Source organism: Patagioenas fasciata, chromosome 2, assembly GCF_037038585.1.
Source record: "Patagioenas fasciata isolate bPatFas1 chromosome 2, bPatFas1.hap1, whole genome shotgun sequence".
Classification (NCBI taxonomy): Eukaryota; Metazoa; Chordata; class Aves; order Columbiformes; family Columbidae; genus Patagioenas; species Patagioenas fasciata.
In genome coordinates, this window is record NC_092521.1 from 23,672,010 (window position 1) to 23,688,253 (window position 16,244).

The 16,244-nt window shown below is 37.9% G+C and overlaps 1 protein-coding gene across 3 annotated transcripts in view; it reads right to left on the bottom strand.

Moving 5' to 3' along the window:
* Positions 1–14,973, bottom strand: part of SPAG1 (sperm associated antigen 1) — a 39,605-nt gene extending 24,632 nt beyond the window's left edge. The window contains exons 1-7 of one of the 3 annotated variants that reach the window (XM_065832744.2): positions 14,864–14,973; positions 13,318–13,466; positions 12,577–12,736; positions 12,091–12,210; positions 6,165–6,232; positions 3,937–4,055; positions 3,364–3,469 (exon numbers count right to left, since the gene is read on the bottom strand). In XM_065832744.2, the coding sequence (XP_065688816.2) occupies positions 3,364–3,469; positions 3,937–4,055; positions 6,165–6,232; positions 12,091–12,210; positions 12,577–12,736; positions 13,318–13,466; positions 14,864–14,953 (812 nt within the window). In that variant the 5' untranslated portion in view covers positions 14,954–14,973. The other 2 variants (XM_065832745.2, XM_065832746.2) reach the window with 2 other exon arrangements.
* Positions 14,974–16,244: the final 1,271 nt, after the last annotated feature.

Here is a 16,244-nt window from a genome sequence, read left to right on the forward strand (position 1 = left end):
GACTGGTAAAGGCAAACATCACATATCTTCCAGAATGGCAAGGTGGAGGGCCTGAGAAACTACAGGCCAGTCAGTTTAACCTCATTTCTCAGAAAGATGATGGAGCAAGTCTTCCGGATTCCTGTCCAGGCACATGAAGGTTAAGAAGGTGACTAGCAACAGCTCGTATGGATTTGCCAAAGGCAAATCATGCCAAGACCAGCCTGATAGGTGGCTCGGTGAAGGAAGGAAGAAGAGAACATGTTGCTTACCTTGACTGTAGCAAAGCCTTTGACATGATCTCCCACAGTATTCTTATAGCCAAATAGGTAAAACATGGTCTAGATAAGTGTACAATAAGGCTGAGAGAAAACTGACTGAACTCCTGGCCTCAAAGAACTGAGTCATGCAAAGTCCAACTGGTGGCCAGCTACTCATGGCCTCCCTTTGGGATCAATAGTTTATAACATCTTTATCAGAGGGCTGTAAAATGGAACAGAAGGCACATCCAGAAACTTTGTCAATGACACAAACCTGGGGCAGAACAATCAGTGACACACTGGACAGCAGAACTCCAGTCAAAGAGACTTTAACCAGCCAGAGGAATGGGCTGGCAGACTTCTCAGGAAGCTCAAAAAACTTAAGTGCAAAATCCTGCATCTGAAACAGAGTAACTCCAGCAACAGTTCAGGCTGGATGCCAACTAGCTAGAAAGCAAGAAGGATACGGGGGCTCTGGTGGACAACAAATGGAACAGGAGTTAACAGTGTGCTCTCATACCGTGCATTGGGCCATATTTGCAAGACTAGAGCCAGGAGGTCGACAGAAGTGACTTTTCCCCTCTCTTTACCACCTATGAGACTACAGGTGGAATATCTGTGTTCTGTCTGGGGCTCTACTGTACCAACAGACTGCAGTGAGTCCAGCACGTCACACCAGGATGGTTAAGGGGCAGGAGTACATGCAATACTCCTGAGGAGAGTTTGCAGTAACTAGGTTTGTTCAGTCAGAAGCGAAGGCTCAGGTGAGGTCATGCAGCTGTTTTCTTAATGGGAACTTAATGGGAAGATATGGAGAAAACAGAGCCACATCCTTCTCAGCACTGCACACTGACAGGGCAAAAGGCAACAGACACAATCTGCAAAAAGGGAATTTCTGATGACATTATAGGGAAAAAAATACTGTAAGGGTAGTTAAACACTGCAAGAGGCTGTGAAATCTTCGTCCCTTGGAGATATAAAAAACTTAACTGAACGCCCTGAGTAACCTGATCTAACTTGGCCCTCCTTTGAGGGGTGATTTGCCCAAAAGATCATTCAGAAGTCATTTCCAACCTAAATTATTCTGTGATTCTGCAGTATAAATGAAATTACTAAGCAGAGTGATTTCACCAGAGGTATGCAGAAAAATAGACAAGATCCATTTATCTTAAAATCACATCAGCATAACAGAATTGTGTCACAGCGTGTCCTCTGCAAAAGTTTTGTATTTCTTTAGAAATGAAAGAGGTTTGTTTATTGTAAAATAAAAAGTACTCTCTACGTTCAGCTTAAAATAGTAGGCATTATTACAGGACAAACAGAATGAATAACTGTATGCTGATTATTTTTATATAGAACTCTACTCCTCTTCCACTTAGTCATACACAAAAAACCCCTTCAGACTATTATCAATCCACTCCAAAATATGTTTTATTTAAGTATTTCTAAATATAGGAAAATAGGAATTTTTGGATAGTATTAGAAAAATGTCCAGTTAGAAGAGTACACAGTGCCAATATCATATATTTCAGAAAGCGTACAATGACTCATGGGGTCAAATATATAAAGACTTGCCACTAGGAAGAATTCTGCCTATCCTTACTAATTAATACCTTATTTATTAATATGCCCCAAGAGTAGAGATTTTAACTTATTTTTATATTACAGACTTGTATTTTATTTATTTCATATAAAATACAACTATGGAAATTTTTTTATACCCATGTTCATGTAGTAAAAATGAATAAACAAACAAGAAAGATGTTACGTCTGCAAGTCAATAACAAAAAAATACACATCAAATGCCTCAGTTCAAACAGGCTGTACACTGTGAATATCAATACCTTTGTACACATATATACATCAACAATATCCAGCTAACCCTGCCTCCTTCAGTGACAGTATGAATGCTGCTTCCTAAACATAAATCTGTCCAATATTTATTTTATTGCTGTTGCACTTAACTTATTCCTATTCATTATTTTCTCCATACTTGTCTGCACTGACCACAGACACATAAACTTCCTCATAAATTTTTTGAGGGTATCCCACTACAATATCATAGCCCATGAATTATCTTAATACTTCAGTTCACAGTAGTGCCATATCATTACCCTCAGTTTACAGTGGTAATTAATACCCCAAGATTCCCATACGTTTTCAGTTTCTATGTGACAACTTGGATTCTTGTAGAACTTGTGTTTTTTTTAATTCCTTATCATTTCAAAGCATTGATTTAAACACAAAATTGAGTTTCCTTTAACATTACTGCATGAGCAGTGAGCACTTTTGCAAGTCAGACCTACAGTGTCTCAAGATGGGTAATCTGCAAATGAAAAACAAATGTTGGTCTCATGTCAAAATCCTGTTTTTTATAAATGGCATCATGTTCAAACACTGTGGAAAAGGTAGAAGAAAAAAATCTAGTTCTCCAAAAGTAGCGTTCAAATACATTAACTGAAACACTATCCTTCTCTTCCTATTATGGTCAATTCTGTCACCTTGAACTTTTCTACTTTTGAAACAAATACAACAGAGGTCCTGTAGCAACAACTGCTATTTACATAATTAAAGCCAAAGTCTGAATGTAGTCCACTGTGCACTAAATAAGGCAAGCAATATACAAAAGTATCTTTTTTTTCATCCTGTGTTTATATACCTTTTGCTGGACCGCTACTAATTACAGGCAGTGTTATAATGAAGCAGCACATAATTTTTCTTTCTCCTAAGGAGAGTTTATTAAATCAATTTTACTTATTAACAACTGAGACACTCCTATGGACATGATTAATTAGAATTAATTTGTAGTGAATTTAGTTTCTTATGCTTTTATTTTTGTAAACTTGCCCTTGTATATCAACAGTTTTGAAAAACCTGAAGAAATTTGTGACACCTGCAGATTGCATTCCCTCACTATTTATCCACTTTTCTTCCTGATAAATAAAAATTAATATCAGGATGCAATAGTGCTTTAAGTATTCTCCTATCAAATCTTTTTGCCCTTTCGAAAATAATCTAATTGTCACTAGCTGCTTCAGCAAGAAGTTGTTTTAATTACATTGCTCTAAAAATAACATTTACAAGTAAGTCATTAAAATAAAAGAACACGATAGTATTTACTCACCGAGTGTAATACGTCACTGCTTCCACATAATCACCACTGGCAAAGGCTTCATTGCCCTTTTCTTTTTCACGATTAGCAATAAAAATCTTCTCTTTCTTTGTCATGCCTAGAAAAATATATTTATACAAAACAACTAACAACTGCACAGATGCAATCAAAATACTGTCAGCTAAAATACTTTCAATGTTGTAATCTGTATATTATTGTTTAAAGGAACATGGCTTACTAAAAGACAAATTTGTATTTTATTTGCTATAATAACTTACATTCTTCTGATAGGCATACAATTCAGAATGCAAGATGAAAGCAGCTGGCTTTTATAATAGCAGAAGTATGCTTTACTTCTTTACCTAACACTCTCAACTTAAACACAACATAAAAATTTTAACTGATTATTAACACAAAGACTGGATTTTTTTCAAATATGGTTTCAAGCTCAGTTGACCCCCTAGCAACTTTTGGTATCTCTAGGGGCTGAAAAATAGATAAATGTAATATGCTTCATCAATTTGTATTCACACTCTATAAACACAGTATAACAATTAAAGAAAAGTTATGTTTCTAAGACATTACCAGTTGTGTCTATTTTCTTTTCAATTACAGGTAGACTTGGCCTATTAAAGAATCTTGCTTTTGAGTTCTTTTCTTCACAGCCTTCATCTATTTTAGAACATTCCTTTTCCACATCAAACCTTAAATTAATAAAAAGAACAAATTAAATAATGCTGCATTGCAAGACTCCTTTACTAATAAAAATGAATACTATATTTCCATTATAAACCAAAGGAAAAGAGAGATAAAGGCTGTGTCCAATAATCCATAACTAGTTAGGAAAAATATGTTTAGTCTTATCTCCTTTCCTTGTGTGGTTCTCTTTTTTTGTGTGTTCTTCTCCTGCTTATACGTTACCTCCCCTCTTTCTCCGTCTGGTTAAAACCAAACAAACCAAATCAAGAAAGATGTCTGTCTCACCTCCTCGCCATGCCTACCGCCCCAAAGACAGGTAAAATTTAAGAAACAGTTCATCAGGCTCAATCCCAGCCCTATCAAACATCTATATTAACCTTTGCCAAAACACCATGGAAGCAGCTTCAAAGTAATTAATACCGTAAACATTAGAGAGATTTCAAAATACTCTCAGACGCTTCCAAGTTTAATCTGAAGCAGCTTTTGAAAACAGTGTTTAGGAATTTCTATTAAAAAAATATTGCTATGGTCCTATAAAACAAATACAGTAATAACCAATTCCTACACTATCTAGAAACATTACACTCACTGCTTTTCTCTTTAGGACTTAATGAAAAATAGTCTTTGCTTTCCACTTTTGATAATATGAATAATTTCTATCTGAAATAGAGACACAATTTTGGAAATTTATCCAATTCAAAACCTTTTCAGGTAAGACTAATTGTTCTCCATTTTAATTCTGATCTTTTACTAGTTTACTTTTACCATTTTGTTATAAATTAACCACATTTCAAAGTAAGTGTTTTTTAAATATGTTAAACATTTTGTTCAGAAATTGCTGAAACAATTATTTGAAGGTTTTGAAATTATGCTCAGAATCTTCTGAAAACATGATATGCTTCAAACCGGAAAACTTACTTCAAACAACTTCTGTTTCATTATACTCTCATAATCCGAAATACATTATGTGGGAAAATTCACAAACTGTAGTATTATAAGCATGCTAAAGCACTTAAAGATTGTGTACATAAAACTGTAAACGAAATTCCCAAATTATTACTTTAAAGGATACAGTGGAAAGAGGGATGAAAGGATAAATTGTTGCCCCAGTTATTCTGATACCCTGTTTTGTTTGTTCACATTTGAACAGGAAGGCCCCAATTTCTGAAACCTACATGCATATGAAAATAACTGATTTTCACAACTGTTTCCAAGAACAGTATCTTATGCAGACAGCGGTTTTGTAGGGGGTTTTAGTATAGAGTGAAACATTAAGGTTTAATAACCCAAACTCCACAGATTTAGTTCCCCATCTACTGCACTGGAAATTCGTGCCTCCTCACTCTGATCCTACCGCATCACATTCCAGATTTCAGGAGCTAGAGAGAAGCTGCTACCATGCAAAAGAGAGAAGTATCACAGTATCACATGTGCATTTCTCCCTCTGCGTTCAACAATTTGGGGACATCAACCTGTTACATAACTTGGGAGGATAACATGCCACCATTACATAATGCAGACAGCGTTTTTGTATCAAGGCTCCATCCACTCTAGAAATAGTCAGTTACTGTCTAAACCTCTGATGATGTGTGACTGCATTTGAGCAAACTAAAGCACCTGCCTCACGCTCATTCTTTGAGGTCAGTGGGGCTCAGTACAGGAATAACGATTCATTAGTTTTGTTTTTAATTTAGAACTGTGACTTTATATACACAGAAGATGAAATTTATAACTTACCTGAGAAGTGCTTTCAAAACCCCATAAATTAAGCTAATTTTCATTCCTTGGTTTTATGTCCATAGATTTCATAGCTTAGATATTGAAAGGAAAAATGAAATCCGAAACAAAATCACTTCTTATTTATATTTTCTGCTGACTTGCTATATTTCACACACAAAAGTATAAACTAACTTGTTCTCAGATGTTAGTACAATGCATCATCTGCATTTTAACAGAAAACCTAAGTTTCACCGAAGTGGTGTAATTCCCTCAAATGTTGACCTTAATAATATGTTTCTGGATTAAAAAAAAAAATAAAAAATTATCACCATATTCGATTATTAAACAAGTAAATAACATTTAACAAAGACTGAAATATAAACGATTTAACATACTTGTCCCATTCACTGTAATCCCGTGGTATGTTTTTCTTGTTTCTTTGCTTGTCTTGCGATTTTTCATTCTGAAAGAGATACAACCAGCCATTTTTTAAAGTGGAAATTGACAACTTTCTGTTTTGTTTCTGCAATACATATTCCTAGTAACTAACAGTATTCATGACTAACCTCAGCATAGTCTTGAACATTTAATTCATAATTTTTAAATAAAATCTTCATGTATTTCACATATCATCGTGGTTTGAGAACCTCTTCAACCTCACACATGCTCTGCACTGCCCTGTTATATGTCACAGAGGTACTGAATAAAACTTTCAGATAGAAGACTTATCTTCCTAATTAGTACCTTGTGCTGCCATTTCCAAACCATCCTTTCAACACAGCAAGGGAGAACTCAGTCTTGGGAAACCCCAGCCTTGTGATGAGGTGGTTGACACTGAGACTGAATCTGTAACCTCATCTAGGCTTGCCATTCCCAAGAGAAGGCAATGCACAGATTTTCATAGTCCCTGGAACCCTCACAAGAAACTTACAAATGTTTGCCTTCAAAATAGCATATTGGCTTCTTTGGAGTATTTCACACTCCACTCAAGCTAATTCTCAAGATGACTTACACTCATTCCGACTTTTAGACAAGCTCCATCATTGAGATTTGCCTTACGTCCAATTTATCCTTAGGACCTTCCTGCAACAATCAGATTCGACTGACTTGTATTTCAACCATTCTCCTACACTAAAGGAACCTATTTCCATAGCTGGCACATTTGGCATCTCTTCTACCTCTGTCATGAAACTATATTTCTGATCTGTCCGCCCTGCTTGTTGACTTCAACCATAGTTAATAGCAAGGTGTGGCTCCAAACAGGTATTCCATGGTGGAACAGCCAGTTCAAAAGATTCCCACCTACTCTGTCCTGGCCATTCAGCCCTCCTCTGACCTTGCAATCCACCATTCACTGAGTTAAACCAATGTAATTGTTCGTAGAGTTGCAGATTTACAATTATGTGGGTTCAAACAATCAATTTTATATTGATTATGGTGCAATCCCTAAATATCTGTACCAGTTCAACTGAGCATGTGATAAACTAGACCAAAGAAATAAGCACCAACCTCTTAAACTAGCTTTACCAGTGGTGACACTGTAACAAGGAAATACTTCTGCAGTTGGATGTAAACGCCTCAATTTACATAATGCAAATGTGACTCTTCCTGTAAACACTTCTGACTAAATATAATGTTAGGTTACATAAATTTTTATACTGTATAACTTCAGAATTAATGTTCTCAGTCTTTCAAGAAGCTAGACAAAATGACATTTAGTGATCAACATATTTCAAGGAGGTAACTCTTAAATATGGCTTCCTGAAACACAAGTTACCATTATGTATGAATCCTTGTGTATATTACAAACTTACTAATTTAATAAATACCAAATCTTTTTTTTCAAACCAGACATCCTTAACTTAAATGAGCGCATAAATAGCAAAACCCTCAGAAGAAAACGCATAAGGTATTTACACTAATCCAACTTTAATGTAGGGAGAGAACTACAGCATGTCCCTTTAAGGAATATGGCAGAAATGGTGACTCAAAAACTCACATTTTAAAAAATTCTAGGTCCCATATTCTTGGGGTAATTGTAACCAAGTTGCAGTGCCAGCACAGTCAGGAATTTCTTAATCCAAGAGGCTTTGATTAAAAATGTACATTTGCATGTTATAGAACTAAAAATAACCCAAAACTAAACAACTCCGCTCTTGTAATGTTTCTCACTAGAACTCACAATGAACAGATCCCACAGAGTTTGAAACTCAGTGAACATTTTCTGGACCAAAGATCAAAGCATGCACTGGCTTCAGTTCAGGTGACACAGAATTTGGCCTTGGCTATCCTCTGGGCCCCATGGGATGCCCTAAGACATTGCTACTCTGTGCCAGCTACCTAATATTCTTTTTTAGTTCAGAGTATCCTATATAATATGGAGGCTATATGGGTAGCATCACAGTGGACTTCTGTAACATAAAACTTGGAATGTATGTTGCATGCCCTGGACTGTAGCATGAGGAGGTATCTCAGGACAGAAATATTTCTGGAAAAAACATGAAGAAACTGTGTTTGGCAAAGGAACTTACGTCTGCTGAAATCAAATCCATACAGTTTTTTGGAAATGAGTATCTCTAAACCTATGCTTTAGTTCTGTCCTGGAAAAACTTAGGCAGCAAAAACAATAATTAAGCACTGTGGACAGTTAGGAACAGAAAAACTCAAGCAGCCTCTCCTGTCCTCTTTTATTTTCCAGTATAGATGTACCCTTGAAGTCTAGGGCTGTGTGAAAAACAGGGGTGTAAGACAGAAACTTATATTGTGTTAAAGAGGGAAATACTGCATGAAGTTCACTCTTTATCTCATTTTTGTAAAATCCTGCACATGATTTCACATCAACAAGAAAACACCATACAGAGTTACAAGCTATTAGCAGTGAATTAAATGTATACCTACATTTAGTATCAGCAAGAAAATCAGGTTACAGACACAACAAGATGCTTCCATTTAACCAACTCGTACTCATTGGTGCAATCCACTGGTTTAGCGTCAATAAGGATTTCCAGAATTGGCTTAATTGAAGATACTAAACTTTTTATGCATTGCATCACATGAACAGTCTCCAATCAAATAACAACATAAAATCATGGAAGGGTTGGTGAATTCCTTTCTAGCAGAGAGGAGAAATTTATCATGCCAACTTTATTCTTGATACTACATCACAAAATTATGTGATGCCAGTGTAAAAATAATTAGTCCTAATTTATTAGCAAAACATGTTTAAAAATTTACATAAGATTACACATAGCTTTACCAGTAAGAAAGAAAATAAATAAAAACTGATTAAACCCTATTTTGTTGACATTTCATGTAACAGGTGTAGGTTTAGTGTATACAGTAGAAACAGCTTCTTTTTACTCAGCAGTGATCTAGTAGTGGTGTAACCACACTGCTACTTAGAAAAATTGAATTCTAAAACTCAGTCTCAGGCTTCCCTTCTCTCTTCCAGGACATGTTACAATTACTTCAGAGTCTGTCTGATTGGACAAAAGGAATGGAAATCATTTACCACAGATAATGCATAAAGCTGTCTCTAGGTTTCTTGGGTAATAATCCTAACACCTAAACCTTGTATGGAGAAGAAAAATTTGACCTGAAGACTGTTGCACGGTTTAAATCAGGAGAAGAAAAATCTGAACAAGTATTTTATCTGTGAATAGAGAACACAGGCTCTTCAGTAAAACTGCATATCCTAGATTTCAAACCACTTCCACCATTTTATGACTATATTTGAATTTGGATTCACTGAGTTCACATGGTATTTTATTTACTATTTTCTCTTCTAGAAAACATTTATACAAGACATAAATCAAGAGTAAAGCTACAGTAGCACATTACAAAATGTGAAAGAGGACAGATTAACGACAACCAAACAAACCAACCCCAAAACAAACACAAAAGCACACCTTAGTCTCAATATTAACCACTTATAAAGCATGAGACTGGAATTCCCAGTCTCTTTGTATAAGACATAATGGAGAGTGCCTAGTTATCCCAAGTGTCTTGGTCTGATGTCTAAGTACCAGCTGACAAAAAGTAGTTTCTGACAACACAGGAACATAAATCAGGCATTTACTAATACATAATTATCCCAACAAAACTTGTCAAATTAACAATTAATAAGAAATATCACATGACCTGTAAGGAACCTTTCATAACATTTCTCACTTCCCAAAAGAAAAATCTTTCAGTGAATTTGTTGCAAGAGCGTCCCAGAATTCAAAAGAAAAGAGTGGGAATCAGCCTGAAGCCATCCATGGTAACATCTGACAATTCAAAAAAAACCCCATCCCACACCTACTTTTCTGCCAATAGCACTGAATTTAGTAAGAAAAGCTGATCACAAACAAAACAGATTTCAGAAAGATAAATACATGGCAAAAGAAACATCAGGAAACTAGTACCGGGGCGGGGGGGGGAGAGGGGGGGGGCGGGGAGGGAAGGAAATGTTTCTTCTGTAGTTCTGAAAATTTCTAAGTATGCTTTACAGCTAAAGTTGAAATACCAACTCAAGGTATGTAAAAAGGGGAATCAAAGGCTACATGTACACCAGTGCAACCCAATATAGAGGTGGCTGTACAGTGAAGCAGTTGGTGCAAAGGGCCCAACATCCACTTTGTTTGTGTTTCAGGGTATTTATTTTGGACTAGCTCCTGTCTGGTCTCGTGGAACAAAAGCCTCCTGGCAGCTGGAGAAAATCTCCTGGCAGTTTCATCCAACAGGAACCTAATTCGTATACTTAAACACCACTTTGAAATGTGAATCAAAGAACATAAAAGGGTGTTTAAGGAGATTTGTTCCAAAACTGAATTCTTGATCAGAATTAAAACATTTTTACAAGACACATGCTGCTATTAGGTTGGTGCAAAAGTCACTACAGTTTTGGACCACGAATTTTAAGTCATTATAACTAGGCTCAAACACATTTTTATTAATCAAAATAGGAACCACTACAATCAACACATTTTTGCCAACGAGAAATAAGTTGGTTTATTCCTGTAGCGTAAAAATCTGTGCTTCGGGATTCGACGAACTCCTGGAAAGCATTTTCTGCATCCTGCTGGTTGTGGAAGCGTTTTCCTTGCAAAAAGTTGTCGAGATGCTTGAAGAAGTGGTAGTTGGTTGGCAAAAGGTCTGGTGAATACAGTGGATGAGGCAAAACCTCGTAGCCCAATTCGTACAACTTTTGAAGCGTTGGTTGTGCAACATGTGGTCGGGTGTTGTCATGGAGAAGAATTGGGCCCTTTCTGTTGACCAGCTCTGGCTGCAGGCGCTGCAGGTTTTGGTGCATCTCATCGATTTGCTGAGCATACTTCTCAGAAGTAATGGTTTCGCTGGGATTCAGAAATCTGTGGTGGATCAGACCAGCAGCAGACCACCAAACAGTGACCATGACCTTTTTTTGGTGCAAGCTTGGCTTTGGGAAGTGCTTTGGAGGTTCTTCTCTGTCCAACCACTGAGCTGGTCGTCGACGGTTGTCATATAAAATCCACTTTTCATCGCAAGTCACAATCCGTTCGAGAAATGGTTCATTGTTGTTACGTAGAATAAGGGAAGAGGACACTTCAAAACGATGATTTTTTTGATTTTCGGTCAGCTTATGAGGCACCCACTTAGGGAGCTTTTTCACCTTTCCAATTTGCTTCAAATGCCGAACAACCGTAGAATGGTTGACGTTGAGTTCTTCAGCAACTTCTCGTGTAGTTGTAAGAGGATCAGCTTCGATGATTGCTCTCAATTGGTCATTGTCAACTTCAGATGGCCGGCCACTACGCTCCTCATCTTCAAGGCTCTCGTCTCCTTTGCGGAACTTCTTGAACCACCACTGCACTGTACGTTCATTAGCAGTTCCTGGGCCAAAAACACTGTTGATCTTGCGAGTTGTCTCCGCTGCTTTACGACCCATTTTGAACTCGAATAAGAAAATGGCTCGAATTTGCTTTTTGTCTAACATCATTTCCATAGTCTAAAATAAATATAAACGGCAAGTAATAATTCAGTAGCAAAAAAACATAAAGTGAGAAAAGCACATTAAAATGAGGTATAACATAACCGCATTTATTTAAAAATTTATTCCGGTATCAACTGGCAAATTTCAACAACGCAAAAAACGCAATTCCTTTTGCACCAACCTAATACTAAGAAGGCACTTTTGTTTAAGCATTGGTCTCTTGCAATGGAACTTAAAGGTTAACAAAATTTATCTGGTTAACAAAATAAATCTAGTAAGAAAGGCTTAATGACTAGACGTTTGTACACATAAAATGTCCTGGTTTTAGAAAGAAATACAATTAACATACATTAGAAAACTGGAGATACCTGATTAGCTGAAAGACAGCTGCTGGAACAACGAATAGGAGGCAAGTTATCTTGTCGTTCATGCAGTGTTCCTGGGAACTGTGGTTTCTTATCATCTTCATTCATTTCTGTCACCCAGCTCTGAAAATAAACAAACAACATATCTGCACCTTAAAGCAGTACGGAAGATATACTTCATAGTCTATAATGACCCTAACAACTATCCTTATGATGCACTGTTGTTAATGGGGAGAAGCAATTAAGACAAAAAGCAATTGTGCTTTTTTGAATAAGAAATAATCTACAAAAAAAATCTGTAGAGTTAAAATGTGCATTAAAGATTCAGTGACATTAATGCAATAAACTAATAATTAAAAACCCCCAACATAATTATTTGATCATTTCCTCATTTAATCAAATAATTACATCCTACTTATGCACAAGAGGAAGACTGATATCTCAAAGTGATTACATTACTGACCGTTATAAATTGCAGTTATACTTTACCATCAGTTCACCATTAATTGTTTCCCATTCTTCAGCTGTGAAATCAGAAGCTGTGGCTGGAGGCTTGTCTTTTCTCAGAGCTCTGCTCCTTGGATCTAAATGCTCAATACGCTTTTCACAAAACAATGTAAGTTCAGGATAACATCCCTCTTCACCAGACCTTTAAAATGCAAAGAGATAAAAGTTACAAAAAACGAACTACACTGCACTGTGTCCTCCATATTTATCTGCATATGTAGTCACCAGAGTCACTGCACGGGACTATTTTCCTGTTACAACTGAATTCTACTATCACCTAATAAGGTTTTGATCAGAAAATTCCAGTAACTCAACCTTCGACCACTTTCTAGTATACACACACAGAGAGTTCAAAACTAAAATCACTGTTCTAATTAAAAAATGCTCATCATTTTCAGCAAAAGTTAAACAAGCATGGCATCTGAAATGGCCACAGTCAGACAAGTTGGCTTCATGACAAAACCAAAAAGTCCAGTGGCAGCATTTGAGAAAAACTGGCACTGAGTTACTCAAACCTTTTGGATGGTTAAAACAGGACTTGGATTTCTAGCATTATCATTTGGACACTTTTGACATGACTTTGACTTAAACTTTGTATATTAGTTTTTAAATTAGAAAGTCATAAAGAGGTTCAAAACAAATGGAGTAGTTAGCTTGGATTCCTTTGACTTGCACAGAACAAGAATATAATTAGTAATGAAGTTAAGAAAATATAATGCATACCTTAATACCCTGAGAATCTTTTCCAAGTGTTTAACATCTGTGCATTTTTCAATGAATTTGTAGTCCAGGTGAGCAATAGGTATTTGGTATGTTTTAGTGGTTCCTTGGTCCAGCAAAAATGGTACTGACTCATCACCCATGACTAAATACTAAAAGGAAAAAATGTAGTGATTCTGTAGGTATTCAGTTATATTTTGAAGTAATGCTAATTTAAGGACTAACCCTGCTCATGCTCTGAAGTACTAACACTGTTATGCAAGTGGATCTACTGCCACAAAAGAAAAATGTCAAATTTGAAGACCTGATCAAACAAAGTGTTCTTGACAGTAGTTTAATGACAGAAGTACAGTTATATATGAGATGTTTTGGAAAAATTATTGGAAAAATTATATGTACAATTCTAGTGCTTCTGCAAGGCAGAACAAGTCAGAAAGACTGTTTAAAAAAAAAACCTACCTTTTTTGCCTACCACATTCTCTGTTTTTCTTTAAACACAATACAGTATTACCTATTTTAAGCAAGCATGGTGGGGATGATGAAGATGGCACAGGGCCCTCAGATACATTCAAAGGGATGATGATAACCAATTCAGTGTATCTAATGAAATTATAATCTTTGCCTTCTCTGTAAGCAAAATAAACCCAAATGTTTGTCTTTCCTTACTAATTGCATTTTCTGGGCCTCTGATTATATTACTGTATTAATTTGGATGTTTTCCAGTAAGGCTGTAACTGATGAAGTGAGGTGTTCAAACTGAACACTTCCTGTCTTCCTGTACCTTTCATCTACTTATCTGCATCTTTTTCTGTTTTGATTCCAAGCTTTATGGAGCAGAAATTCCTCACGTTATATAGTGTTTAAAGCAATCAGTTATGAACATAAATCCAATTATAATGTCTAGTATAATTACACTATTAATTTGTAGTTGCACAAAAGTATTTACAATACAGTACCAGTTAAATAATAACTGGTCATAATTAGGTACTGCATAAAGACAGGATTCTGCCCCAAGAATTTACAGCTTCAGTACAGGAAAAAAGAAACAACATGCATGGGAGAGACAGACGAATACATGAAATAATTAGACAGGAGCAGAACTGCACCATTTTCTCCCGTTTCGGTATTTCAATAAACGTTAGGGATAGGGAGTTCCCGCGGGTGCCCGCGCAGCTCCGGGCGGTAACGGACACCCCTGTTTCCAGCCCCGCGCTCCTCTCCTCCGGGCTGCTCCCACAGCCCCTGCCCAGCGGCCGCTGACAGCACAACCTTCACCCCCCGGACTCAGGAATTTACCTCAAATCCCACACCAAAGGCTCCCCTCACACGACGGCCGGAGCCCGGGCAGCGCGGCCAACCCGTCCCTAGCAACCATTGCTATGTACAACATGGCGGCTCGCAGGGACGCGCCCCAGCCACCGGCAGGGAAGCAGGAACGACGGTGCGGAGACGGTGCTGCCCCCGCAGTGATGTCCTTGCGAGGCTCCCACAGAGCTCCGCCAAGCTTCAGCAGCGGCACTAACGCTGTGAGACGGACTGCAGCACCCACCTGCCCGCTACCGCGTTGCCTCCGAGAGACCGACACGACCTGGCCCTCGCCCCAGCCGGTGACGCCCGCCTCTCTCTCGCCGCCACGCATGCGCAGACGCACGGTGGCGGGGGTTGCGCTGTGCGCCCCTTCCTCCGCCGGGCGGGAGCGGGGCCGAGGCGAGCGGCGGGAGAGGTGAGCGCGGCGCTCCTCGCCTCGGGCTTAGGGGCAGGAATACAGCACTTGTGGCTTCAGCTTTAGTAAAATAGCACCTGTTTGATTTCAATGTGGTATTTTATTTAGCTTAGAACAGCCAGTCCCCCTCAAAACACCGGTCTCCCCAGGTGCCTCCACCACTATTGCCTGTTAGCCATACAGTCCCTGGCACAGTCTTCACAGCAGGACTGCATCCCTTTGTGATGGCAGCATAGGCTCTTCACAACCCGTGCACAGTCCAGCCAAACCCGTCCCTCACCCCCCAGCTCTCTCGTACTGCCCTTGTGAGGGGCAGCTCCTGCGCTCACCCTCTGAGCAGCCACTTCAACAGCTGTGCACGCATAAGGTGCATCCTACCCAGGCCAATCTGTGAACAAACTGATGGAAACGGTGTAGAAAAACGTCATCATTTATACCCGAGGGTATATGGGTCCAAGGAAAAAATCTAGATAAGAAATGTCTTTACAGCCAAGATCAGATACATAAGACAGCTCCAAAACAAAACCTGAAGAATGCTTTTTTTATCCCCTAAAACAAGCCACTGAAGCGTGTTTGTAAGCCAGTAGATGGTCATGCAGTCTCTAACAAAGATGCCTTACTGTAGTGGTACATTATTAATCACATAATGAGCACCATCAAAACTGAGATTTGGAAGCTCTAAAGTAGACTAAACAGCATCAGGCACATTTTGTAGTACACTTCATTGATAAGGCTATTTTAGCATTACTCAACACACATTTCAAAAGGGCAGATAGAAAAAGATTTGGCTCATCAATACAAAACAACCACTTTGATCTTATTACAGACCCCTCACAAATCATCTGAAAAGCAAAACAAGATGTTATTTTTAATATTGGGACACTACCCAAATCTTTACAGTACAGACCTAATTATTTCCTTGAGTATAACCAAGCCAAGAAGCACTTTGGGAATATCTGTTCACACATGGTTTCTTAATTTTTACCTTGCCTCCCTCCCCTCTTTTTTTTTTTTTCCAAGATTATGATGATTTTTTGACACCTCTTCCACAACTGGGTGTCTGAATTGGGTGCTCTCAAGTCCTTTGAAAATTGCTCTTTTGAAATCCAGATCTGTGTTTCAGGACCTAGCTTTGTGTAGTCTTCTATTTAATTTCAGTGGAATTTATTCAAATCACAGTTGTTTTATGCAGTCCAAAGAACACTTA